This window comes from Falco rusticolus, chromosome 14 (assembly GCF_015220075.1).
Source record: "Falco rusticolus isolate bFalRus1 chromosome 14, bFalRus1.pri, whole genome shotgun sequence".
Lineage (NCBI taxonomy): Eukaryota > Metazoa > Chordata > Aves > Falconiformes > Falconidae > Falco > Falco rusticolus.
In genome coordinates, this window is record NC_051200.1 from 671775 (window position 1) to 698131 (window position 26357).

A 26357-nucleotide genomic window follows, 5' to 3' on the forward strand; every position below is an offset into this window, starting at 1 on the left:
CTCAGGGACCAAGGGTTTGCCCCAGCAGTGTGATCTCTGCACTGGTGGTGGGGCAGACACTGCCAAAGGGACAGAGGAGCAGCAGTTCAGGGAAAAAGCTGCTGTCCCTCGGCTGACCCTGGCACTGTGCCAGCACCGGGGCTGCCAGGGCAGAGCTGGGTGAAGGGTGCGGAGCCCCCAGCCCAGTGTCCTGGTGCACCTTGGGGGGTGGCTCTTCCCATGGATCCCACAGCTGTGTGAATCCCCCAAGCACAGCCTGGCACCCCATTGGCGTCAGCCCTGTGGAGAGCACCAGGAGCCCTGCCTTTGAGGACATGCCTCCACCCCATGCTCTGGCAGGAGTCTTGCCTGTGGGGCTGCCGCCTGTACTTGGGGCTGCACTGGCCCCCTGCTCTCCCCTAGGCCAGCCAGCATATCCCTGGCCCTTCTTGCCCTGCTCCAAGCCCCTTCTCCTGCCCCCAACCCACACTGGGGCTTTGCTCTGTCTCCACCAGGTCCCCAGTCACTACCCTTCTTGCTACCCATCCCAAGTGGGCACTGCCACCTCATATGCCCCATCTTCTGGGATGACACCTGGCAGGGAGCAGGTGACCTGCCCCACATGCCCTAGCAGTGCTGGGGAAAATCTGGGCCGGGCAAGGTGCAGGGGCACAGGGTGTGGAGCTTACCCAGCTGCGGAGCGCAGCTGCCCCCTGCCCTAGGCACCCTGCTGGGAGCTGTAGCAGAAGGCAGACAGTGATGCCCAGGCTCCAGATGCCTCCCTCACAGGTGCCCTGCAGAGATGCTGGCAGCCCCTAGATGGGGTGGGGGCCATATTTGTGTAAGGCCATGACCGGGCAGGAGCAGTGCCCAGTGGAGGCATGGGACGGCCAGAGTTGCCAGTACCATGGCAGCCTCAGCTGCTATTGCACTGAGCACTGGCCAAGGTGGCAGGGCCTCCCCTGCCCACCCATGCACTGCCACCGGCCTGGTGCTGCTTCTCTCCCTCCTCTTGCTTCTCCCCAGCACCCTCCGGGTGGGTTTGGGCATGGGGGGTGGGCGCTGGGGGCCAAGGGGCTCACCCCCCCCCTCCCTGCCCCATCCACCCCTCTGGGTGCTGTGGGAGCCCCGGGAGGTGGGAGGGCATGTGGCCACCTGGCTGCCACGCCTGACACCCTTCTGGAGGATGGTGGGCAGCAGACCCCTGGGTGCCCACTGCTGGCACAGCCTCAAGTGCGTCACCAGGGCCTGCAGGTGAGCAAGGACCCCTGCCCGTCCCACCTGCATCACCCCCTGCCCAGCCTAGTCTATGTCCATGGGACCCCACACCTATCTCCATTCCCACAGTGTCTCCAGCCCTGGGATCCCCCCATGTACCCCAAAATCCCCAGCTGTGGGGCCCCACAAGTACCCCAACCCCACCAGCCTCTTAAGCTTTGGGAGTTCTGCATCCTCTGACCTCCCACCCCTACACCACTCCCCGCTGCCCTCAGCACAGGGACCTCCCATGCACCTCAATCCCCGTGTCCTCCAGTCCCGTTGTCCCTAGCCTAGGTACGCCCTATGGCTGAGTCCCAGCAGAGCCCAGCTTTACCCCCCCGACCCAGGGATGCCCCTGCTCCAGGGACCCTGGCACAATGCTCATGGCTGCTCTGTCCCACAGGGCTGGGCGCCGTGCCCCACCACAGGATGAGTGCTGACAGACACTGGCAATCCCAGGAAAGCACCCCCTGCACTGGGACCACCAGAAACTAGGGTTTACTGTGTGCTCACTGCCTGAACAGGACTCCTTGGCAGACATGCACCCCATGGGGCTGCGTGGGGGAAGGACTGTGCCCCCATGGCCCCAGGGCAATGGTGCAGCTCAGCCTCTTTGGATGCTTTATGCAGGCAATAAACCCACTGCCTCCCTGCCCGCATCCAGCAGCTTCTTGCCCTTGCCCACCTGTGTGAGGATAGGTTACACAGGTGCCAGGGCCACACGTGCCTGAAGGTGGCACAGGGGGGTACGTGGCACCCGTGGGCTCCTGCCTATCACCCGATGGGTGCTGAGTCTGTCGCAGCACCTGCTTGGCCCCCACCTGCCCATATGTGTCCCCAGGGCAAGGGATGTTGGGGTCCCCAGGAGCCCACCACATCCACTCACTGCTGGTGTACCTCTGTGTGTGTGTGAATGTGCATATGCATGAATGTCTGCCTGCACCTATACATGTGTGTGGATATATATGCCTGTGCCTATGTGTTTGCATACATGCATAGATTATGTATGTGCACAGGAAATATGTGTGTGCCTGTGTGTATGTATGTCTATGCATGTGTAGATGTGTATATGGATTCCTGTGCATATGCGTGTGTGCCTGTATGTGCTGCGCATGTGCTGTGTATACATAGAAATGCAAAAGTATGTATGCATCGTGTGTACACATGCACGTGCATGGACGCGTGTGTGCCGTGATTTAACTTTCAGCCAGCAACTACCACGAAGCCGTCTGCTCACTCCCTGCCCCCCCTAGTGAGATGGGGAGGTGAATCAAAAAAAAGGTGAAGCCTGGGGGTTGAGGTAAGAACAGTTTAATAATTGAAATAAAGTAAAACAACAACGACAATAGTAATTGGAATGAAGAGGACAGGGAGAGAAAAGAATGAAACCCACGGGGAAACCCCCAAGGGATGCCCAACACAGTTACTCACCCCCGCTGAGTGATGCCCAGCCCGCTCCCGAGCAGCGGTCGGTGGCTCCCGGGCAGCTCCCCCCAGTTTAGGTACCGAGCATGACGTTCTGTGGGATGGAATAGCCCTTCGGCCAGTTCAGGTCAGCTGCGCTGGCTGCGTCCTCCCCTTGTGGCCCTGCTCGCTGGCAGCACACGCGGGATCGGGAGGGCTCAGAGCAAGCGGCTGCTACCGGCCACGGGGCGACAGCGCGCGGCCGGCGGTGCCTCGCACCGAGCCCCACGCGCGGCACGGCACCAGCTGCCGGGAGCACCGGCCGCGTCAGGAGCCGGGCGGTGCGCGCCGGGGTCTGCCCGTGCCGCCTGCCCACGCGAGTCGGGTGTGCGTGCGCGTCCGCCCGTGCAGCGCGTCCCCCCGCCCAGCTGCCCGCACGGCCCGCGGCACTCGGCAGCACCCCGCGGCTCGCGCGGCTCCGTACCCGCGCACGCGTGGTCGTGTGACTGCCCGCAGCGCTGTGCGGCCTCCGCCCGGCAGGGGGCGCCGCGCGCCGCCTCCCCCTGGCCGGGCCGCCGCGGCGGCGGCTCCTGGCCTCTCGGTAGCGAGCGCTCCGCGGACCGGGACCGCCGGCGGCGGCGGGGAGCCGCGGGGCAGCGCGGGAGGAGAGGCCGCTCGGGAGGCGGCGCGGCGCCTGGGGCAGCGCTGCGGGCGGCAGCGAGTGGGCGGTGCCGCGGGCGGGGCGCTGGCAGGATCCGGGGCGGGGCTCGCTGGTCGCCTCAGCGCCGGTGCTGGCCGCTCTCGTCCGGTCCTGCCGTTGCCGCCGCTGCTGCCGCCGCCATGCGCAGCCGGAGCAACTCGGGTGTGCGGCTGGACGGCTACGCGCGCCTGGTGCAGCAGACGATCCTCCGGCACCAGGTGGGGGCCGCCCCAGTGAGGGGAGGAGGGACGGGGTCCGCCTGGCCGCGGGCCTCGGGGTCTCGATGCGCCCCGGCGGCCCCTGGGCCTGGCGGGCCGCGCGGCCCCGCAGGCCGGATCGGACGGAATTAACTGGGAAGGGGGGCCGCGTCCCCCGCCGCTGTGTCCCCTCCTCAGGACGCGGTGACTGGCCTGCTCCCGGCCAGCGCTGATCACCGGGACGCCTGGGTCCGGGATAACGTGTACAGCATCCTGGCTGTCTGGGGGCTGGGCCTGGCCTACCGCAAGAATGCCGACCGCGACGAGGACAAGGCCAAAGCCTACGAACTGGAGCAGGTAGCGGGGAGCCGGTGAGAGGGAGCCCGCCGTGGCTGTCGTGCCGCCGGCAGCCACCTGGCTGGTCTGCTTTTGGCATGAGCCAGCCCTGGAGCCAAAAGGCAGCGGGAGGCCACGTGGTGGGTACGGGGACAGGGCTGTCCCCAGGCGATGTCGGAGTCCACTCTTCCTGGAGCACGCAGGAGCCCAGCCGAGGGTCCAGCCCTCTGGGTCTGGGGTGGTCAGAGGATGCAGGGAGACCCCAAGGGCTGGGGAGCTGCATCCTTGCAGCTGTGCTCTCCCTCCCCCTGCGTGGCACAGCAGCTTGGCCATGCTGGCAGGCTGAGAAATCTCACTTCCCTCTGCTGTTGCCTTGGGGCCAGGGCCATGGAAATGTGAGCTGGGGCTCTGCAAAGGTCAGTGGCCAGCTGATCCTGAGTCAGGAATTCTGGCATCGTGGGGATTAACGAGGTTGTTTTCCTTGCTCCTGCAGAGTGTGGTGAAGCTGATGCGGGGGCTGCTTCAGTGCATGATGAGACAGGTAGGGGCTGGGGAGCGCCTCTTGAGAGTCGAGCGGTCTCCTCAGGGCCTAGCTCTGCCACAAACAGTGTCGGTCCCAGCTGTGCCAGCTCTTGCTAGCCTTCCTTGAGAGCAAGGGAAGCCTCCTTCCAGTAAGTCTGAAATATGCTCCAGTTTGGCATTGGTCCCTGGTGTGATGGAAGTCCCAGTGCTGCAGACTGGTGGCCAGTGGAGCCTTTTCCAGGTGCTCTCTGTCTTGTGGCCTGGCTGGTGCTGGGACTCTGCAGATCTCCCTGAGGGCATTTGGAGTGACCTTTTTCTCTCCATGCAGCGCAGCTGTGGCTATGGGCCCCCCGCAGCTGCAGCCCTGCACTAGGGTGGCACATGAGCCTGTGCTCACCACCTTGGTTTGTGGAGGGGTTCAGCCTGGGGACTATAGGATTCCTGCCCTGCTGGGCATGGTTCCATATTCTGGGCTGATGGCATGGGGCAGCCTTTGGCTCTGGTGCTGCCAGACCTCTCTGGAGACAGGGTTTGATAAACCCTTGCATCTCCTTGCTGTTCTCAAGGTAGACAAGGTGGAGGCATTCAAGTACAACCAGAGCACCAAGGACTGCCTGCATGCCAAGTACAACACCCGCACCTGTGCCACCGTGGTGGGGGACCATGAGTGGGGTCACCTACAGATGGATGCCACCTCACTCTACCTGCTTATGCTGGCACAGATGACGGCCTCAGGTGATGCTGCTGGGGGATGCCATTTCAGCTTTGAGTGTGGTAGTCTGCAGGGCTCTCCATGTTCTCAGTTTGGGTGCAGCTTCCTGGGTGCCCAGCCGCTGCGATGACCTCCCTGACCTTGCTGTTTTCTTACACTCACAGCACCCAAGGTGGATGTGGGCCCCTTGATGTCTGTCTCTCTAAAAGCCCCCATTTGCTTGAAGCCCCAGAGCTGCCATAGTGGGATGGGAGCAGGGATGGGAGCCATCCAGGACATGGCTCCTGTGGGGCAGGCATGAGATGAGGAGAGGTATCTGGCCTGGGTTACTGCAGCCCATTCCTAGGGAAGCCTGTGGGCTTGGAGCGACTAATATGAATTCCTTCCCCTGCTTCAGGCCTCCACATAATTCACAGCCTGGATGAAGTCAACTTTATCCAGAACCTCGTGTTCTACATTGAAGCAGCCTACAAAACTGCGGTGGGTATCCCATGCTGGGGAAGGGGAGCATGCCCCAGGGGTGTAGGCGAGTGGGCTGGTTGGCCCCTTCTGAAGCCCCAGTGGATCCCAGAGGCCCATGGCACCTGCTGGGAGCACCACCGATGGGTGTGGGGTTCAAAGCCTTTCTGGGCATGCTTTGAAATGCTGCCTGCTGCAATGTGCTGCTGTCTCTGCACAGGACTTCGGGATATGGGAGCGCGGGGACAAGACGAACCAGGGTATCACAGAGTTGAATGCTAGCTCTGTCGGCATGGCCAAGGTGAGCCAGGGAGGAGTGCTGGGCAAGTGCCGGAGAGCACTGCTGGCCCCATGCTGCTTTTTTATGGGGAAGGCTGGGCATGTTGAGGTACTGAGGCTCAATGCCCCATGCAGTGACAGGTTCCTGCAGGGGGAAGACCTTTCTTGTGTGCGGGGATAAAACTGTGCCCCTCTTGCCTAAGTTTTGTCTGAACTCAGAGTGAGAAATTAATTGGGGTGTGTGGCAGAAATGTTCAGGGCCTTCTTGATGTCTGGCTACCTGTGGCTTTGGAGATGTCTCATTCTGACCAGGGGTGCTCTGCAGCCACAGCAGGGATTAAATTTTGCTTAAATTTGGGCAGTGTGTTACACAGAGGGGCTGGCATGGGGCGAGAGCTCTTACAGATGAGCAGCGTGGTGAAGTGCTTGCTGCTTTGGGTCTTGCCCTGCTTGCAGGCTGCCCTGGAGGCACTGGATGAGCTGGATCTCTTTGGAGCAAAGGGAGGCCCGCAGTCAGTGATACGGGTGCTGTCAGATGAGGTGCAGCACTGCCAGGTGAGGCCCGCGCAGGCTTTACGCCGTTGCAGGATGAACTGTGATCCACTGGGGTTGCACTGTGAATGATGCCTGGTCTGGCAACCTAACCAGCCCTCCTTCCCCTTTACCCAGTCCATCCTCCACTCGATGCTGCCCAGAGCCTCCACATCCAAGGAGGTGGATGCCAGTGTGCTCTCTGTCATCTCCTACCCGGCGTTTGCTGTGGAGGATGGTGAGCTGGTGGAAATCACCAAGCAAGAGATCATCACGAAGCTGCAGGTGAGTGGCTCTGCCTTTGTCTTGTCCTGCCCAGGAGCCAGTTGCAGTCCAAACTGTCGCTCTTTTCTCCCCAAAAACATGCTTGGGGAGGGCGTTGCTGAGGCATGTCCTTTCCCAGTCTTCATGGCCTGTGGCAGGGGGTGAGCAAAGAAACTGTCCTGTGTGCTGTGGCCCTAGACAGTGGTCATGGTGTCTGAGCACTAGGTGAGCAAGTGAGGGGATATTTGGCTGGAGGAGACCCCTGCCCTGCTTCTGCATTGAGGGTACAAGGTATCTCACCATGTGCCTCCTGCTCATCACCTCTTTCCCTCCCTTCCAGGGGCGCTATGGCTGCTGCCGCTTTCTCCGGGATGGATACAGGACCCCCAAAGAGGTCAGTGTCCCCAGCCTGGCCACTTGACAGAACTTGAGTGCCAAGCAGCAGCTGACCTGACTAGCATTTGCAGCGAGCACCCCCAGGTTGCAGCACAAAGGCTGTGGTGGGGAGGACTGGGAAAACGAGAGCCCTGAGTAGTCCCAGGCAGTGTCATGGGTCTGGGCAAGGTTTCCCAAAATGCCAGAGCCCCTTGCAGAGGTGGTACAATCCCACCCATGCCTGTAGTAATTAGGCCGTGGGAAGATGGACCACTGCCCTGTATGGGAGTCCTGCCAAAGTGGGCTCTTTCCCTGGCTCTCCCGGGGCTGCACAAGCCCTGAGCAAAGGGTGGAAGCCTGTGGAGGTGACTGCAGTGCTTCTCCCTGATGGTCTTGGCTTTGTGGCAGCACTGGAGGCCACAAAGCTGCTTCTGCCTCTCCTGGAACCAGCATGCAGCTTGTGTGCTGCCACACTTGGCTTTCATTGGAGTGAGCGGAGACTTTCTTCTGCTGCTCTGGGGAGGGAAAACAGGAACGTTTTGTAAGCAACTGTTCCATTTGATAACCACAGAACCATGAAATGGTACTTGGAGACTCTTAAATCATCAGCGGCTATTGGTAGAATAATCTGGTGCTTCTAAATGCTGCTTTCCTGTGCCTCTTCAGACCTGACCATAGTAGGCAGCATCTGTGGCTGCGTCTCTCCAGAGCCAGAGCAGCATCTCCAGTCTGACTCCCATCACTCATGAGCTTTGCCAGCTTGCAAAGCTGTGGATTACTTCCAGGGAGCTGTGAGGCACGGGAAGGGCAGCATTGCCTGCAGAGGCACTGCACTGCAATTGGCTGGAGTCAGTTTGGGAGCTTGTGGCCCATGTGCAGGCACTACAGAAAACATCTGCTCCCTCTGTCCTTGCTCTCCTCTTTGCACTAAGGCCAGTGTTCCCCATTTTGTGTAGCAAACAGAGTTAAAAGCTGTTAGCAGGGAGTTCGAGCATAGGTCCTTTAGGGCACAACACTGCACATCTGGGGTGGGAGGATTCAGGGAAGGTGGCTCTCTGTCCTGACCACTTCCTTTGTGTCAGGCTTGCAGCCACACCAAATGGCAAGAGGGACCCTGCTGTCTGGCCCCGTGTGACCAGCCCAAGCCCTCACACCCAGCTGGCCCAGCCTGGTGATGCTGGGGCAGAGCAGGCGAGGCAACAGTGATGCAGATGTCCCCAGTGCAAGGGGGATGATGTGCTGTTGTACAAGGGTCTGGGGTGCTCTTCTGGGCTTGGGTAGGCTTTCTTTGCGCAGGAAGGGTGAGTCCCCTTGGTGTCAGTGCAGGGGGCTTGGGAGGGGATGTCTGATGGCAAGGACACAGCCTGGAAGTGAAACTGCTTTTCGACTCTGTCTCAGCCATCATCTGCAGAGAAGGACTGGGAGGGCATTTGAGGCTGTGGTTTCAGGGGGAGCAGGAGTCCTGTCAGTTTGAGGGGATTCTGCCGCTCCTCACCTCCCTGGCTGTTGTTCCTTCCCTGCAGGACCCCAACCGCCTCTACTATGAACCTGCTGAGCTGAAGCTGTTTGAGAACATCGAGTGTGAGTGGCCTCTCTTCTGGGCGTATTTGATCATTGATGGAATTTTCAGTGGAAACATGGAGCAGGTAAGGGAGGTAGGACTTGACAGGCTGGTGGAAAGAAGTCCCTGGCAAGGGAGGCATGTGGAGGAAGAATGCAGGCAGCCATGACTGGGGAAGATCCCCTCTCCTCTTTCCTCAGGCGCAGGAGTACCGGGAAGCCCTTGAGGGGGTTCTCATCAAGGGGAAGAATGGGGTGTGCCTGATGCCAGAGCTGTACAGCGTCCCGCCAGATAAAGTAAGTAGTCCTGAGCTATGGTGGGAGTGGGAGTGCCTTATTGCCAGATAATTAGGCTTTAACTGCTTATTTATCCAAATCGTTGGTAAAACAGCACATGTAGTGTGTGGAAACCCCGTGTAAAAAAAGCGTGGCTTGGAGCTGTTATAAAACCATATTGAATAAATAAAGTGGGTTTTTTTCCCCAAAGCATTTCTTGTCCCATACACAAGGGTGCTTTGCTGACAGTCTGCTAGCCTGGAGTCCTCTGATAGCTCAAAACACATGGACCTAGACTAAGGAGGTTGTGCTGAGCTCCTATTCAGCGCTGAGAGTGTTTGTGTGGGCCTGGGCTGAGAGCAATGGCCTCCTGGTGCCCAGGTGGTACAGGAGAGATGCTCTTCTTGTCAGCATCCAAGAACATCACCCTGGTGCTTCTAGTGCTCCTAGGGGATGTCAGTCAGCATATCAGTTGTTCCAGTGAGATGACCCATGTTGGGAACCCAAACAAAGTCTGAGCAGCTGATCTGTTGTCTGACGCAGATGCCTGGGGCAATCGTGCAGAAGAGTGAAAGAAGATGGGAGGAATGTAGCCAGCATGGTTTGGACCTTCTGTGGCAAATCCTTTCATAGGCTCTTGTTTTAAGCCTTAAACTGCTGGGCTTCAAAATGCAGTGGTGATGTTTCCTTCAGCATCCTGTGTCTGGATCCCTCCCTAAACTCCTGGTTTATCCTCCAGGTAGATGAGGAGTACAGGAACCCCCACACTGTGGACAGGATACCTATGGGCAAGCTTCCGCTCATGTGGGGGCAGTCCCTCTACATCCTGGGCTGCCTGATGGCTGAGGTATGGTCACCCCTGGTGCTGGGGAGGGCTGTGGGGTCAGGCTTTGAGCTCTGAAAGAGCAAATGCTGCCACCCTGAGACACCTACCATGAGGAAGCTGTGACCTCCATCCCCCACAGACTCCTAAATGTGGGTTGTCTATAGGCATCACCTTTTCTGTCCTGCCCATGAAATGTTCATCTCTTCATACCTCTTTTTCCTCAGGGGTTTCTAGCTCCTGGTGAAATAGATCCCCTCAACCGCCGGTTTGCAACCGTCCCCAAGCCTGATGTGGTGGTCCAAGGTGAGGGAAAGGGACTGGTCCCAAACCCCTGTGGCCTGGCAGGTCTGGGGACTCTACCCTTGCGGAATTCGCAGGGGTGGCTCTGCTTGCTGGGTGGCTGCTGGTGCAGCCAGATCTCAACCGTGGCAAGATGGTTATAGGATGAGGTGCAAGTCCTTCCACCCATCCTGCATTGCCCCAGGGAAATATCACCTGCTACAGCCTCCTCTGCAGCTCTGCAAACTGTCCTGCCCTCCTGCCGCTCAGCAGGGAAGGCTGGGTGTAAAGAGTGTTAGGAGGAGCAAGGCAGACCTCTGCAATGGGAAGTTGTTCCCAAAGGGACCCCAGGCAGCTGCTTCTATTTGGTGTGACACCTTGTATGTGTCCCCAAAGGCCAGGGATGCTTGTGCCCCTGCCGCACTGAGCATGTCATCCTCCCTTTCCAGTGTGCATCCTCGCAGAGACAGAGGACATCAAGGCTGTCCTGAGGAAGGAAGACATTGACGTGGAGACCGTGGCGGACGTCTACCCCATCAGAGTGCAGCCTGCTCGCATCCTTAGCCACATCTACGCCCGGCTGGGTGAGCTGGGCTCCACAGTGAAAGTGTTACAGGAGGAGGGTCTGTCCCATCCCCTGGCACTCCTGCTCATGGATACTGATGTTCTGCCCTGCTGCTGTCTGCCTGGCTGATGAGGGCTCTGACACCCATTCCTGGGCCCAGTGAGGCTACTTCTGCCCAAGAGGAGCTGGGGTGGGCAGGCAGTGCTCTTCAGGGTGGTTCTGAAAGGGATAAACCTTTGGCATTGCAGTTGTATGGTTTCTCCAGGGACAAACAGAGGCTCTGATCCATATAGGAATGGACCTGGTGTAGGCAGGAGCCACCTTTTGTTCCTGTACTCAGATCTCAATGGAGGAGGCAAGTCAGACCCCAGAGAAGGGTCCCCTTGGCTGACAGAACCTGGAATAGCTGTTGCTGGATGGTCAGCAGGGCTGAGTGCGAGGGGAGCGTTTGGGTGTGCTCAGCTCTGTGTGCTCCTTTCCTGATGCTGCAACCCCTCTGGTATGGAGCTTGTTGTGCAGGAACTGGAGACCCAGCCTGGGCCAAAGGAGAAACTTGATCCACTGTAAGCTGCACATGCTGGCTAATTTAAGCTACTAAAAGGTCAAGTGTGACATGGGCAAAGAGGGCGGGGAGTAGACTAGCAGCTGCCAGCGCTGACGTGACCAAGGGGCAATGCTGCTACTGCACCATCCTGGGCTCTGGGAGCAATCCAGGAGCAATGGGGATGCTGTCAGCTGTCAGCTTTTGGGGAGTCCCTGGCCCTGCCCCAGCTTCTGACATCCCCAAAGACCTGGAGGTGCAGCATGTTGTGGAGGTCAGGAGAGGCTGTATGTCCCTCCCTGTTCCAGTAACAGTCTGTGGGGATGGCCTGGGTCTACCTAGCCCCCTGAGCAGGGCTGCAGGACAGAGTATTACTGTCCCCTAGAGCTGTGCCAGCTCGATGCAGGGTCCTGGGGTACCCCAACCACAAACTAGCCTGCTCCTGCTGGCTAGTAGCAGAGAAGCCTGTCTCTGTCTGCTGCTGCATCCTGTTTTTGTGAGGAGGCTTGCACTAAAAACTCCTCCTTGTGCCCCGACCCCCCCAGGCTGTAACAAGCAGATGTGCCTGACTGGACGGCCCTACCGGCACATGGGTGTTCTTGGGACCTCCAAGCTCTACAAAATCAGGAAGAACATCTTTACCTTTACCCCACAGGTGGGTGGCTTTGCACAGGCTCATTCCCAGCTGTCATGTGACCTGGAATTGGGCTGGAGGTTTCTCCACTGGCTGAGTGCTTGAGTTATTCTCAGGGGTGGCCCAACACCCTCTGAAAAGCCTAAGAGGCTGGAGCAGCCCCAGCTCCTTGGTGTGAAGCAGCAGAGTTGGTGGTCCTGGCTTTGCGCTTGCTGGAAGGAGATGGTTTCAGCCTTCTGATGATCAGTGTTGGGTGAAAATCTCTGCTTACCCTGACAAGGACACCAGGAGGAGGCTGATGGCAGGACTGGGATTGTTCTGTCCCCTGTGTCTAACATGCTGTGTCGAGCAGGGTCACAAGCCTGGCACTGTGAGAAGTCTGTATTCACTTGGGATAGGCACAGCACAGACCATTTGTGTGGGGCCTGGATGACGCTGCTGCTGAGCTGTGGCGTTAACCTCCTTATAGTTGTTACCAGCCTGTAGCTGCCCTAGGGGTTGAGGGTCCCTTGCTAGACTGTGGTGGCACCTAGTAGGTAAGGTGGGATGAGCTGTTGGTGCAAAGGATCAATGTCCCCTGGGTGCACTGTGTGGTGGGCCTGGCTGAGCGCCTGTGGGAGAATATGAGTGGCATCAAAGGGACCTGGTGGCTGTGGGAAGGGCTGCTCATGTCTCCTACTGTCCTTGCAGTTCATAGACCAGCAGCAGTTTTACCTGGCTCTTGACAACAAGATGATTGTGGAGATGCTGAGGACGGACCTCTCTTACCTCTGCAGCCGCTGGAGGATGACTGGGCGTCCGACTGTCACCTTTCCCATCTCCCGCACTATGCTCGGTATAGATCCTCTGGCCTTGCAAGGCATTTGGCTAGAGCAGCCCAGGAAGCTGTCTCTGTGGGAGGAAGGGGGTGGGCAGATGTGGGACCATCTTGGTGATGAGGATATGGTGGGGCTTGAACAGCCAGTAACATCCTGTAAAAAAGCAGCCACACTGAGTTGGCAGCCACCCTGGCAGCTAGCAGGGCTGCCTGCCAAGTACTAGTGCCTGCAGCTCAAGGGATGTTTGCTGGCACGAAGGCATTCAGTCACTAGGCAGCTAGGCTTGCTGGGAGGTCTTTTGGAAGCAAGACAAAAAAGAAATCCCCCTGTTACAGTGTTCTTGGGGCTCTTCCTGCTCCTTGACTCTTCACTAATTACCTGCTAAAGGCTTTCCTCAACAACAGGGAGGGGAAAACAGCAAGCCAGAAGGAGCAAATAGCTGTGTGATGCTGCAGAGAAAAACTGGCTTCTCTGGAGCAGCTCTGAGCTTTCCCATGAGCCTGGTGCAGGGAAGGGACTCTGTTCTGCTTTCAGGCCTTTTTGGCTCTCCTTGTGTACTTGAAATCCCCTTAGTGTCTTGGGTGTGCCCTTAGATGTGGTGTCTTCTGCCCCTGATGGCACCCCCTTCCACTGCCTTGTGTGAGAGCCAAGGACAGAGCAGGGTGCTGCTGTCTGGTACTGTCAGCTTCAGTCAGAGGTGAAATCCCTGAAGCCTGGAGGGCGTCTTTGGCCTGGCTTTCCTGGAATCCACCTGGACAGTCCTGAATTTCCTTTTTTGGATGGGGCATTTTGTGCCACAGCCTGGCTGTGCACCCCAAAGCAAGGGTCTGGCCAATGCCATGGTGCTTTGTGTGTGTGAATGCCCACCTGGCCCTGTGTTACCTTCTGGGTGCCTGTTTGAGTGGGTGAGCCTGACTACCTGTGTCTGTAACCAACAGATGAAACTGGCAGCAGTGTGCACCCCACAGTACTGGCAACACTGCGGAAGCTGCAGGATGGGTATTTCGGTGGTGCAAGGTGAGTGCAGCTTCCTGGGGTGCAGGAGGGGAGAGGGCTCGTGGCCTCGGAGAGCCTGGTTATACTGGGTCCTGAGCATTGGCTGTTGGGGAGGATACACTGGGGTGTGTTAGGCTGTAAGTGCGCCTTGGGGCTACAGTCCCAACAGAGGAGATGTGAAAGAGGATGTATCTCTTCACGTCATTAAACCATGGCTGCAGGATCCCTCTGATAGCTTTTGGGCAGCCCTGCCATGCCCATTTGTGGCTGGAGGAGTTGCAGGCACTGGGGCATGTGTATGGTCCTGGGCAATTGCGTCCCTTCCTGCTGAAGGACCTGCCTTGGATCCAGGTGGCAAAACCAAGGGTATTGCCTCTCCCTTCCTTACTGTGTGACCTCCCCTCCTCTTGCCCAGGACCCAGACGGGTAAGTTGTCGGAGTTCCTGACAACATCATGCCGAACGCACCTCAGCTTTATGGACCCTGGGCCAGAGGGTAAGGTCTTTGCCAAGAGTTACAAGCTCAGCATTGACAGCTTTGAGGAGCTAGACACCGAGAAGTGGCTGCATGGCTTGCAGGTAGCCGAGGATGGTAAGGGGGAACAGGCCAATAGCTGCTGTGGTGTGGTGAATGTCAAACTCATCAATAACACCCAAACTCCCTGCCAGCGTCCACCACTGTGTTCTTCATACACTTGGGTTTTCACCATATTTCTAGTCCCATCTGACCCTTCATCAATTAACCTTTTTTGGGTGACACCAGTGGGGTGGGACTGGGTGGATTGATGCAGCTGTTGTAGCCCCCTAGCCAGAGGGATTTCCCAGCCAGATGGGACTGACCTGGTGCACATGGTTGTGGACAGCATGGAGGACACTCTGGAACAAGCCACTTTGACCTTCATAGGCTATTGCATGGGGAAGAGATGAAGGGTTGGCAAACCTGCCTCTGCTTAGGAGATTTGGTTGAGAATCTTTGATGCACGAGTGATGGTGCAGAAAGTGGTGGTACAGTACCCAAGACAGCAGGAAAGAACCACCATGTCCTCAAGCAATTGAAGTGTTGTTTTCCTGTAGCTTTTGACCCTGCCTGGGGAGAACTGTTCCAGTGGGTGCTAAATTGAGGCCTTGCTGCTGTAGACAGGGAGCCCGAGAGGGCCTTGGCCTGTCCCAGGGTGATGGATGTCCTGAGGCCATGGTGGGCTGCAGGTTTTGCTACTCCCCTTGCAAGCAGGCCTGGTTATATCCTCCTCCTGCCTGACAAGTGTTGGCCATCTTCCCAGCCTTCCCATCAGTCTGCTCTGCCTCTGCTGCTCCTGCAGCCAATGTTTGCGCTCATGTGACTGAATACTTTTTTCTCTTGCCCTCTTCTTGCTTTGCCTATGGTCTGCTTGCAGGCTGCACCTAGGCGTCTCCAAGGTATCTGCTTCCTCCACAGCTGCAATGAGAGACAGGGACTGCCTGGCCTTTCCACGGCTGCTAGAAGATGCTCAATTTTAAGTTTTTCCTGTGGTCAGGTGCTGAAGCCAGGCAGGATGATGTTCTCAAGCCTGATGTCTGTGTGACTCCAGCCGAGTCTTCAAGGCACTGGCATGAGGCATCCCCACTGGGCGTAGAAAGAGCATGCTGTGCAATCGACCTCAGATGCAGTCTGCAGCTTGCCATGGAGCTTGTCTGCCAGCTGGAGAGCAGCAAGGCTTTGCCCTGCCCTACTGGCTGGAAGTGCATCAACAGCTCTGTGTTGTATTGCATTACCTTGGCATGGGGTATCTCTCTGCCAAGGCATCCCCCTCACTGCTGGGCAGTGCTGTTATTTCCCGGCTGAGCAGAGGTGTGGCCTCTGAGCACCCTCCATGCTGCAGTTACTGAGTGGTGGCTTAGGCGCTCCTGATGTGGCATTGGGAGCAATGGGAGCTGCTGGAGGCTGGGCAAAGAACAGGGCAGGAGCTGTAACTCCTCTAGCGCCTAATCAGGAATAACTGGTAGCTTCTAATTGGAAATAACTGTGGCAAAACCATCCTGCCTTGCTCTCATGCTGGAGTCCTGCTTGGATGAGGCCCTTGCTGTGCTGGGGTGCTCCTAAGTGGTCTCTGCTTGGACAAGCAGTCCCTGGCACACCTACCCTTCTTCTGTGGAGGGAAAGAGCACAAGCATTTCACCATAGGGTTTGAGCAGACCCTGCTGTCCTTGTGCAGGCTTGGACAGACATGTGCTGCAGCCCCATTGCTTCTTTTGTCCAGGTGGGACTTGGAGGGAGCCCCAGTTTGGCCTTGGCTGGCAACCAGTACCCCAGGCAGTGGAGCAGTGCAGGAGCAGGGGTGCTGTGGCTGCTATGCTTTGTGAGCCCAGCTGCTGGTGCTGGCTGGCTGGCTGCCAGCACTAGCTCACATTGTCACTTTGTGCAGGCAGCAAAGCTTTGCCCTTGCTGAGGCACAGCTGGGGAGCTCTCTGAGCTCTGGGGGTGCCCCAGTACAAAGCAGCTCAGTCCCCACCTCTTCTGCCTCCCTTTCCAGCGGACATGTATGATGAGGTTGCTCAGTACTTGGACCACCTGCTGCAGCACACGGCTCCTCAGTCAAACCTCCCTCCCACTGCCCAGCGGGGAGGGCTGACCCGCTTCCGGGCTGCTGTCCATACCACCCGTGACCTCATGTCCCTAGCGTCCAAGGCCAAGGACCTTCATGTCCAGAGTGAGTAACTCCAGCACCTTTGCTCAAGCCCGGGGGTGAGGCTGAGGTGCTTTCAGAGCTTTCCCAGCTGTGCAATGCTGGTGACCCCATGGACTGCAGAGCAGCCTAGCCTTTGCCTGGGTGAAGGCATGTTATGTCCACCATGCTAGTCCTGGCCATGGAGTATCTTGGAGTTGGTGTCTGCAGTCCTCATGAAAACTGCTGAATGATAAGGGATGGTAGCTCCCCATGGCATTCTTAACTGGGTGAGCAGGGGCTGCCAGGGGAGCTGAGTGTCAGATGTGAGGTGGTTTGGGGCACAGCAGTGGTAGTTGGGGTTGACAAGTGTCTGCGCCAACCTTAGCTTTCTTCTAGATGTTGGGATGTATGTCCCCAGCAAGATCTTCCAGGCGTCCCAGCAGTCGGTCAAGCTGCTGAGCTCATCCCACCAGCATGACACGGATGGCAAGGTGAGCCCTGTCCTTCCTGGGCTGGCTGAGCAGTGCCATCCTTTCAGCTGGAGCCAGAGGGCCCTTGCAGGGCTGCAGGGGGAAGGCTTGGTGTTTGTCAACGGGGAATATCCACGGGTGAAATGGTTCCATAACCAGACTGCACTTGGTGCAAGGTGCTGGGATGCTAACCAGGAGCGTGGGTCTCCCCCCAGAGCCACGCAGTCTATGCAGAGATGAACCTGCCCCGTGATGAGGATGGCAATGTGAACTGCAAGGCATTGGTGGACCAGCTGCGTGTCTGCCCTACACCGCAGGAGCAAGCGGACATCCTCTACCTGCTCCTTATTCTCAAGTACAATAAGCTCCAAGTCCTGCTGGCTCGCTGAGCAGAGGGCCAGCGCAGCTGTGCACGTGTCCCAGCCCACAAAACCTGGGGGCTGCCAGGAAGCTGCTGCAGGACAAATCGCTGGCTGTAACCTGGCATCTCCTTTACTGCAGGGGGCCTGAGTGGCACACCGGGCTTGATAGCCAGCCTGGCCCCACCGTCAAGGAGCTCCTCACTGAGTTGTATGTGCGCGTGGGGGACACACGCCAGTGGGCCCTGATCCGCTACATCTCTGGCATACTCAAGAAGAAGGTGGAAGCTCTGGACGAGGTAATGACTCTGTACCTGACCTCTAGCAGACTGAGGTCTGTCAGGGAGGAGGCAGCAGACTAAGCAGGCGAACCGTGGCTGCATCAGCTCTGTCTCCCTCTGCTTTGTGCTGAGACCCCCAGCCCTGAGCTGTTGGTGATGCCTGTGATACTTTCTGTCCCCAGGCCTGCACTGACCTCTTGTCTCACCAGAAGCAATTGACGGTGGGGCTGCCCCCAGAGCCACGTGAGAAGACGATCTCTGCGTGAGTGTGGCACCTGTCCTGCCGCACATGTGCTGTGCTGGGGCTGGATGTGAGACCACTGCTCTGGAGTCCAAGGGCAGGAGCGGCTCTGGGTGGCTTTACGAGGCCTGCATCTCTCCTCTCTGAGCTGTACAGACCAGGAGGGATGCAGGGCTCACTCTGCTGCCTCTCACCTGCTCTGCTGTTTGTTCCCTTCCCAGCCCAATCCCCTATGAGGAGCTTGTTCGCCTTATTGATGAAGCCAGTGAGAAGAACCTCAGCGTGTCCATCCTCACGCAGGTGAGGGGCTGGGGCCGCCAGGGACCCCACTGCTGGGTATCTGCCCTGGGGAGCAGCAGTGGGATGATTTGCCTCTTTCCCTCCAGGAGATCATGGTGTACTTGGCCATGTACATGCGCACACAGCCCACACTGTTTGCTGAGATGTTCCGTATCCGCATCGGGCTCATCATCCAGGTGATGGCAACAGAGCTGGCGCACTCTCTGCGCTGCTCAGGTATGTGTGGCATGGATGGCACTCGGGCTGGTGTGGGTGCTGCAGTGCCTGGGCCCCTGTCAGCCAGGAAGTAAAAGTGCTGTTAAAAAGGGGCAGCTCAGGGCCAGCGTGAGACCCTGCATGAAAGTGTCAGGGTCTGCAGCTGGGACTGTTCTCAGGCAGCACAGGTGGGGCACTTCACTGCCATCTCTATTCAGGCATGTGTTGGGCTGGCATCAGGAAGAGTCCCCATTGTAGGCAACACATCGTGTTAGCGTACATCCTTCGAGGATGAGCTCCTATACTGCTGCTTCCCCTGCTAACAGGATGGGATGCAGGGTAGGAATGTCCTAGGAGGGCTGTGAAGTGGGGTGCGACAACTCTGTTCTCTCCAGCTGGAGAAGCCACTGAGAACCTGATGAATCTCAGCCCATCGGACATGAAGAGCCTTCTCTACCACATTCTGTCTGGCAAGGAGTTTGCGGTGGAAAGGAGCGGTGAGTCTTTCAGCAGGGCTGTGACTCTCTGGGCAAAGCTGGGTCCTAGTGTGGTGCATGGCCAGCTCTGGGGGTTCCTGCCTTTGGGGGATGTCCCCATCTCCCTGTGTGTTCAGCACAGCTGTTTATGCACTGCAGTAGTACAGCAAGAAGCCATGCTCTTTGGCAGGGTGGTGCTGAGTTTATTTCCAGGGTTTGAGCCCGAGATCTGTGGCTACTGGGGCTTTGCTTAGTTTGGTGCTTGGCCTGGCTGGGCCTGAATTGAAGTGGTTCTGTGCTGTGCTTATGGATTTGTGGTGCTGGTTGGGGTAGAGGGCAAGGGTGTGCAGAGTACAAGTGCTTGAGCAGCAACGAGGGATGTCTGTGCTCTTGAGCCGTGGTACCCACTCTAGATCTCTCTTCCCCTCCAGTGCGATCGGCCGACTTGTCATTCACCCCTGCTATCTCCATCTGTGAAGTGGGGGCTGTTGGGGCCACCAAGCCTGAGCGTGCTGGCATTGTCAGGCTGAAAAGTGAAATCAAACAGGTGAGGGCAGGTAGTGCAAGCAGCACAGGCAGGATTGATGGGAGAGCAGAAGCTTGCTTGCTTCTGGGCTTCAGAGAGTTTATATCTGTTTCCAGGAGCTGCTTTGGGCTCCAGTCCTGCCCTGGGGGGAGAACTGGGGTAAATCTGTTAGCAGGGCTTGCTCTGGCAGCGCAGCACAGGGGGAGCACAGGGGTGCTTGAGAAGGCATGGGGGTGGGGACACGCAGTGTCCCAGGTATGGCTGGTGGGCCTCTTCCATCAGCAGAAACTTTAATTTCCTCCTTTTCTTGCAGCAATTGGATAAACGTAGGCAGTCTCTGACCGGGAGTAAGGTGAAGCCATCCTGGTCTTCCTGCAGCCTCTGGTTTCATCCCTCATGTCACATCCCAGGCCAGCTTCTGAGCATGCATGAGTTAATGAGCTTTCCTAAACAAACCCACTGAGCAAGCTACTGCAGCAAAGAGCTGGCTTCTCCTCTTGGCAGGCCCAAGGTTGCTCTGTTCAGTGCAGGGGGGGAGGCTGGTTCCTTGGGAAGAGGTTGGCATGGCTTAATGTGCTGAGGGGGGCCCAGAGCTGGCACTGGCCCCCAGCCTTCGGGGAGCTCCCCTTTGAGTGGGGCCTGCTGTGTTTGGACTGGCAGGGAGGAAGGCCTTTCTAAGCTGTGGGTGTATTTGGCATTACAACCAGCTGGGAGCTGTGCTCCATAGCTGCTATGGCTGAATAGATTCCATTATACCCACAAAAAACTGCTGAGCAGGATGGCACGATGTTTCCAGTGCTGTTGACTAGCAGTGGCCCTGTCACTGGTGTTCACTGGTGATCTCTGGATCCTGCCTGTAGCCTCCCCAGCAATTTCTTCTCTCAGGGCAGAGGCTCCTGCCCAGCTACAAATAACAAGGACTTTCTCTGGTGCCTGGCATTTGTCCAGGAGGGGTCCTGTTCTCAAAGAGAGGTGGCCTGCAGGGACCAGGGTGGTGGAGCAGGTTTATGGCCAACCTGCTGCAGTGTGAAACCTGGCATTGCAGAGGGACCGTGTATGGGGTGAGGAGGGTCATCTGTGGGCAGTCACCTTGCTGCTGGCCCTCCAGTCTGCCTGAGACTAAAATACCTGCCCATGCCAACAGAGCAGTAACAGCCCTACTGCTGTGTGCCAGCCAGCACAAGCTGGCTGTTGTTGCAGCAGTAACGTGTTGGGGCCCCACAGCTGCTCCATGCACTAGCACAGTCCTTCCCCTCTGATGCTAACATGACTTTCTGCAGCTCACCTGTCAAAACTACCCCTCAGTCTCCAGCAAACTGCAGCCCCTGGGATAACTGCCCCATGACCTGAGCTTGGTTTGTGCTGCTGCTGCTGCTCTGCTTGCCGTGATGGTTGCCTTGCTCTGGTACGGTATGGTTTTTGTCTCTCCCTTTCTCTTTCAGCCCCTAAGTTTGCAGTCTGGGGACACTGACCTGAAGTCCTCTCTGGTAACCTACGTTTGTTGGCTGTATGCATGGGGTCTGTCCTGTTTGTGGCTGCAGAAAGGAGCTGTGCTCCAGGGGGAGCCACAGGGAGCCAGGGCTGCAGGGTGGGGCTTTGCTGGGGGCAGGGGGTGACAGCTTTGCCCTGGGAGCCAGGCTGGGTGAGCATAAACTCTTGGGCAGAAGTGGGCTGCATTCTTGTGGGATATTTAACTTTTCAGCAATCTCTGTGGTCCTTGTTTTGTCTGCCCAGTCTGATGGGCCCTCAGAGCTGCTGGGCAAGGGCTCCTTTTCAAGCATGCTGGAAGACCAGGGCAGCAAGGACAGCCGCCAGGGCCAGTGGCAGCGGAGACGGCGGCTGGATGGGGCCCTCAACCGTGTCCCTGTGGGCTTCTACCAGAATGTCTGGAAGGTCCTACAGAAGGTGAGCTTAAATGTCTGGCTGGCTCCTCTCCATGCATGTAAACCTGCTCAGGCACTAGCCTTGCTGAGGGGCATCTGGGGCTGGTCCCCAATGTTGTGTATACATGCTTTGTGGACAAGGCCTGCAGCTGGCCATGGAAAGCTGGGGAGGACCTGGAGCTGCTTTGTAGGCATGCGGGACCTACCTTATGCTGTTCTGACCCTTGCAGAGCAGGGCTAGGTCTGCTCAGGTTCTCTATGCATTCACCAGGCAAGCGCAGTGCTGGAGCCTCAGCTGAAGCAGCTCTGGCCACGGCTTGTGCTTGGCATGGTAAGCCAGGGAGCAGAGCCCTGTGCTGTGTGCAGGAGGGCTCCAGCTGATGTGGAACTGATGAGAAAGGAGTGCTGCTGTGCAAAGAGTCGGGGTGGAGGTGAAGCATGTGAGCAGCATACACTAATGCTCAAGTGGGTTGGTGGGCTGCGCCTATGTGTCTTAGTGTGGTGCTTTTCCAGGCCGTAATCACAGTCTCTCCTTGTTCTGCAGTGCCATGGCCTTTCCGTAGAGGGCTTCATTCTTCCCTCTTCAACAACGAGAGAGGTAGGAAGGTTTATGTGAAGGGGAAACAGGGCAGGTGGGTTGGTGGTGGGTGCTGGGTTGCCCTGGGTGAATGTCCAGCATAGCTCAGGACTTGTGCTGATGATATGGCCTTCTAGGTGCATTTGTTTTTCCTTCCTCACAGATGACCCCAGGGGAAATGAAGTTTGCTGTGCATGTTGAGTCTGTTCTCAACCGTGTGCCCCAGCCAGAGTACAGGCAGCTGCTGGTGGAGGCTATCTTAGTTCTCACCATGCTGGTGGACATGGAGGTGCACACCATTGGCGGTATCATAGCTGTGGAAAAGATCTTGCACACAGCCAACGACCTCTTCTATGAGGAGCAGGTAGGGGCTAGGCCTCACCCAGGGCTGCTGTCTGTGTTCCCCACAGCTGCACAGGATTCACGCACCTGGAGGGACCTGCCTGTTGCCCCCATCATGTTCATGGGACACAGCAAAGATGCAGTGTCCTCCTGGTGCTCACCACTGATGTGTCACACTGCGAGTACAATGGAGGATGCTTGGGGTAGAAGCTGGTGAGGGGGCTTCCCTTATTCTTAATGCTGCCTTTCTCTTTCCCTGTCAAAAATCCAGAAAGCCCTGGGTGCTGATGACCACATGCTGGAGAGGGATCCCACGACGGGCATCTGCAGCCTGCTGTACGACAGTGCACCGAGTGGTCGATTTGGCACCATGACCTACCTGTCCAAGTCGGTGGCCATGTACGTGTATGACTTCCTGCCCACCGATGGCTGCTCCATGCAGTAGCTCTCACACCTCCTTTCCCCAGGCTGCAGATGCCACAGGATAGTTGTTTCACACACCTTTTAAAGATGAGCATTAGGCTAGTTTGCAGGCAGCCTGTGTGGCCATCTTTCCTCCCAGTCCTGGCCTCTGGTGGGTGTATGGCTCTCTCCAGGAGTTCCACGGGAGGCATGCATGCAAAGCTGACCTATGCCTGTGTGCAGACTGTGGAGCAAGGGCTGGCAAGGAAAGGCTGAGCTTTGAAGCCTGCTTGCGTTCTAAGTGTCTGCCTGCATGGTTTCTCCTGGGCCATCAGCTCCAGAGGGGCCTGTGTTTGAGGGAGATGGAAAGGACCCCCCTCACCAGGCTTGTGTGCTCAGCACTGCAGTGCTCCCCGGCCAGCTCACAGTCTCCCTGGCTCCAGCAGATTTGAGGTTTTTAACCTGTTCTGTGCTGCTTTTTATTCCAAATCTGCAGGGTTAATACTAGGGTAGACTGGAGCTCTTGCTCTTCCTGCTGGTGATGGAAAGGCTTTATTAGAGGAAAAGGGGTTGCTGCCTGAGCCTTTCTCTCAGCAGACCCAAAATCAAAACAGTTCAACCCAGCCACTGCTGTGCTGATTGGAAGCTGGCAGCCCATCATGCTCCCCCTCAGGGGTCCTGCGTGCAGAGCTGGGAAGGCTGTGGGAGCCAGGAACATCCCAAGGTGGTAACAGATCCCTGTTACTACTAAGCTACAAGGACAGGGCTTCTGGCTGGGTGGGGTATGCCGATGGCAGCACCTCCATGCCATCTGCTCTGTGCCTGGCAGTGTTGCTGATGGCTAAGTTGCAGGTTTCTGAGTTTGTATGTGCCCTGTGAAGCACCATTTAGCTGGCGGCTGGCTCAGCATTAGCTGTCCCATCACAGATGTGCTGTTAATGCTCAGCTCTGGCCTCTGCCCCAGCTTCCACAGCCTTGCACAAGAGAAGGGTGGTGACTTTAGAAGTGAGTCCCAGCTCCACTCTTATCCTGCAGGTCAAACCCCACATAGGATAGTGTGGTTGGACTGGTGGGGATCAGGTGTACACAGCACAAAGTGATGGTGGGAGTAGGGTTATACAGTCATGGAATAGTTTGGGTTGGAAGGGACTTTTCAAGGTCATCTAGTCTACCCCCCTGCAGTGAGCATGGTCATCTTCAACTAGATCAGGTTGTTCAGAGCCCCGTCCAACCTGACCTTGAATGTTTCCAGGGATGGGGCATCTGTAAACACTGGGCAATTTGTGCCAGTGTTTTACCACCGTTATTGTAAAAAAAATTCTTCCTTGTATCTAGTGTGAATCTTTTAGTTTAAAGCCATTACCCCTTGTCCTATCACAACAGGTCCTAAAATGTTTGTCCCCTTTCTATCTTATATCTTTCCTATAAGCCCTCTTTAAGTACTGAAAGGCTGCCATAAGGTCTCCCTGGAGCCTTCCCCAGACTGAAACCCCCCACCTCTCTCAGCCTTTCCTCGCAGGAGAGGTGTTCCATCCCTCTTACTATTTTTTGTGGTCTCCTCTGGACATGCTTCAACAGGCCAATGTCTTTCTTGTGCTGAGGAACCCAGAGCTGGATGCAGTATTCCAGGTGGGGTCTCATGAGAGTGGAGTAGAGGGGCAGAATCCTCTCCCTCAACCTGCTGGCCACACTTTGCAGCCCAGGACATGGTTGACTTTCTAGACTGCAAGTACACATTGCCGGCTCATGTCCAGCTTTTCATCCGCTAGTATCCCCAAGTTCTCCTCTGCAGGGCTGCTCTCAATCCCTTCATCCCCCAGCCTGTCTTGATACCAAGGTTTGCCCCGACCCCTATGCAGGGCCTTGCACTTGGCCTTCTTAAACCTACTGAGGTTCACATGGGCCTACTTCTTGAGATTGTGCTGGTCCCTCTGGATGGCAGCCCCTCCCTCAAGCATGTCCAACTGCTTCACTCAGCTTGGTGTCATCTGCAGACTTGCTGAGGGTGTGCTTGATCATGGTATCTGTGGCATTGGTGAAGATATTAAACATACTGGTCTCAGTACGGATCCCCAAGGGGCACCGCTTGTCACCAGTCTCCACCTGGATATTCAGCTGTTGACTGCTACCCTCTGAATGTGACCACCCAGCCAAAATCCCTCATCCACTGAACAGTCCATCCATCAAATCCATCTCCAATTTAGAGAGAAGTGCATTGTGGGGTACTGTCTCAAAGGCCTTACAGAAGTCTAGACAGGTGACATCAGTAGCTCTTCCCTTGTCCACTGATGTAGTCACTCTATCATAGAAGGCCAGTAGGTTGGTCAGGCAGGACTTGTCCTTGGCGAAGCCGTGCTGGCTGTCCTGAATCGCCTCCCTGTCCTCCATGTGCCTTAGCATAGCTTCTAGGAGGATCTGTTCCATGATCTTCCCTGGCACAGAGGTGAGGCTGATGGGCCAGTAGTTTCCACCTTCTTCTTTCTACCCTTTTTAAAAATGGGTGCAATGTTCCCCTTTTTAGTATCTCCAGGGTCTTCACCTGACTGCTGTTACTTTTCAGATACCATGAAGAGTGGCTTGGCAACTACATTGGCCAGTTCCCTCAGGACTCTGGAATGCATGTCATCAGGTCCCATAGACTTGGCTATATTCAGGTTCCTCAGCTGGTCACAAATCTGATCTCTTAGAGTGGGAGGGACTTTGCTCCCCCAGTCCCTGTCCTGCAGTCTGTTTACTTAAAAGGTGTGGGAAGGGAGGCCACCAGTGAAGACTGAGGCAAAAATATTGTTAAGCACCTGTCTTTTCATCCACTGTTACCAGTTTGCCAGTCATGTTCATCATGGGGGAATGCTTTCTTCAACCTTTCTTTTCTGGATGACATACCTGTAGAAGCCTTTCTTAGTCTTCCCATCCCTTGTCAAGGTCAACTCCAGCTACACTTTGGCCTTCTGACCTCATCCCTACACAACCAGCCAGTGTCCCTATGTTCTTCCCAGGATACCTGTCCTTGCTTCCACTGCCTGCGCATTTCCTTCTTGCCCTTCAGTTTGACCAGCAGGTCTTGACTCATCCATGCCAGTCTCTTGCCTTCTCTTCCTGATTTCTTATACCCAGGGACTGAGAGCTCTTGCACTCTGTGGAAAACGTCCTTAAAGATCTGCCAGCTCTGTCCTGATCCCTTGTACCTGAGGGCAGTTTCCCAGGGGGTCCTATCGACCAACTCCCTGAACAGCTGGAAGTTTGCTTTCCTAAAATTCAGGGCCCTGACTTTACTCTTTGCCTGACCCATATCCCTCAAGACTGTGAAGACTCCACCAGTGCACGATCATTGCAGCCCAGGCTGCCTCCAGTCTTGACGCAGTCACTGATGAGATCACTTGCGCTGGTGACCATCAGTTCCACTGTTGCATCCCCTCTGGCAGGGCTGTCTATTACCTGCTTTAAGAAGTCGTCCTCAATGTATTCCAGGAGTCTCCTGGATTGCTGTGGTGGGTTGACCCTGGCTGGATGCCAGGTGCCCACCAAAGCCACTCTATCACTCACCCTCCTCACCTGGGCAGGGGAGAGAAAATATAACAAAAGGCTTGTGGGTCGAGATAAGGACAAGGGAGGTGGCTCACCAGTTACCATTACAGGCAGAAAGACTTTACTTGGGGAAAATGTACTACAAATCAAATATGGAGTAGGGTAATGAGAAATAAAACAAAATCTGAAGAACACCTTCTCTCCCTTCTCTCTTCTTCCCAGGCTTAAGTTTACTCCCAACTTGTCTACCTTCTCCCCTCGAGTGGCACAGGGGGGCAGGCCATCCCATTATTGGAAAACCCAAAATTGTGGTGGTGATGCTAGCCACAGAGCTATGTATTAATACACTGGGTCTGTCTTGTTTCTTCCAACGTTGCTACCCACAACTGAAGGGGCAGAGGGAAAACTAACCTGTGCTCCAGCTTCCCTCACCAGCTGTCCAAGGCCCTGAAGCCTCTTTTGATAGCCCTTGGACTATGTGCTGCAGCTTCATCACCACCCAGATTGAAAAACAGTAATGGGTAATAGTCCAAGGGCTGTACCAGGCTAGGAATTTTCCTAGTGATGTCCTTAACCCAGGCCCCAGGGAGGCAGCAGGCTTCCTTAAGATGAGGGTCTGCTGG

The 26357-nt window shown here is 56.6% G+C and overlaps 1 protein-coding gene across 9 annotated transcripts; it reads left to right on the forward strand.

The window, feature by feature from the left end:
• Positions 1-3320: 3320 nt before the first annotated feature.
• PHKA1 (phosphorylase kinase regulatory subunit alpha 1) lies at positions 3321-25928 on the forward strand. 9 transcript variants are annotated; one of them, XM_037408082.1, is made up of 33 exons: positions 3323-3561; positions 3739-3897; positions 4370-4417; positions 4965-5133; positions 5508-5590; positions 5790-5870; positions 6305-6403; positions 6518-6664; positions 6984-7037; positions 8542-8664; positions 8780-8875; positions 9594-9701; positions 9905-9983; positions 10409-10543; positions 11611-11720; positions 12390-12534; positions 13456-13534; positions 13929-14104; positions 16023-16199; positions 16554-16648; positions 16843-16982; positions 17129-17285; positions 17450-17529; positions 17730-17808; positions 17895-18024; positions 18399-18500; positions 18911-19026; positions 19319-19357; positions 20448-20492; positions 20740-20910; positions 21433-21486; positions 21629-21829; positions 22079-25928. In XM_037408082.1, exons 1-33 carry the CDS (start codon positions 3484-3486, stop codon positions 22250-22252), a joined length of 3729 nt encoding a protein of 1242 aa, XP_037263979.1. In that variant the 5' UTR covers positions 3323-3483; the 3' UTR covers positions 22253-25928. The 9 variants fall into 9 exon arrangements, 8 of the variants coding, with proteins under 8 accessions (XP_037263986.1, XP_037263979.1, XP_037263984.1 ...); XM_037408087.1 differs by having other exon boundaries at positions 13929-14008; positions 22079-22252; XM_037408084.1 differs by lacking the exon at positions 20448-20492.
• The last annotated feature ends 429 nt before the right edge of the window (positions 25929-26357 follow it).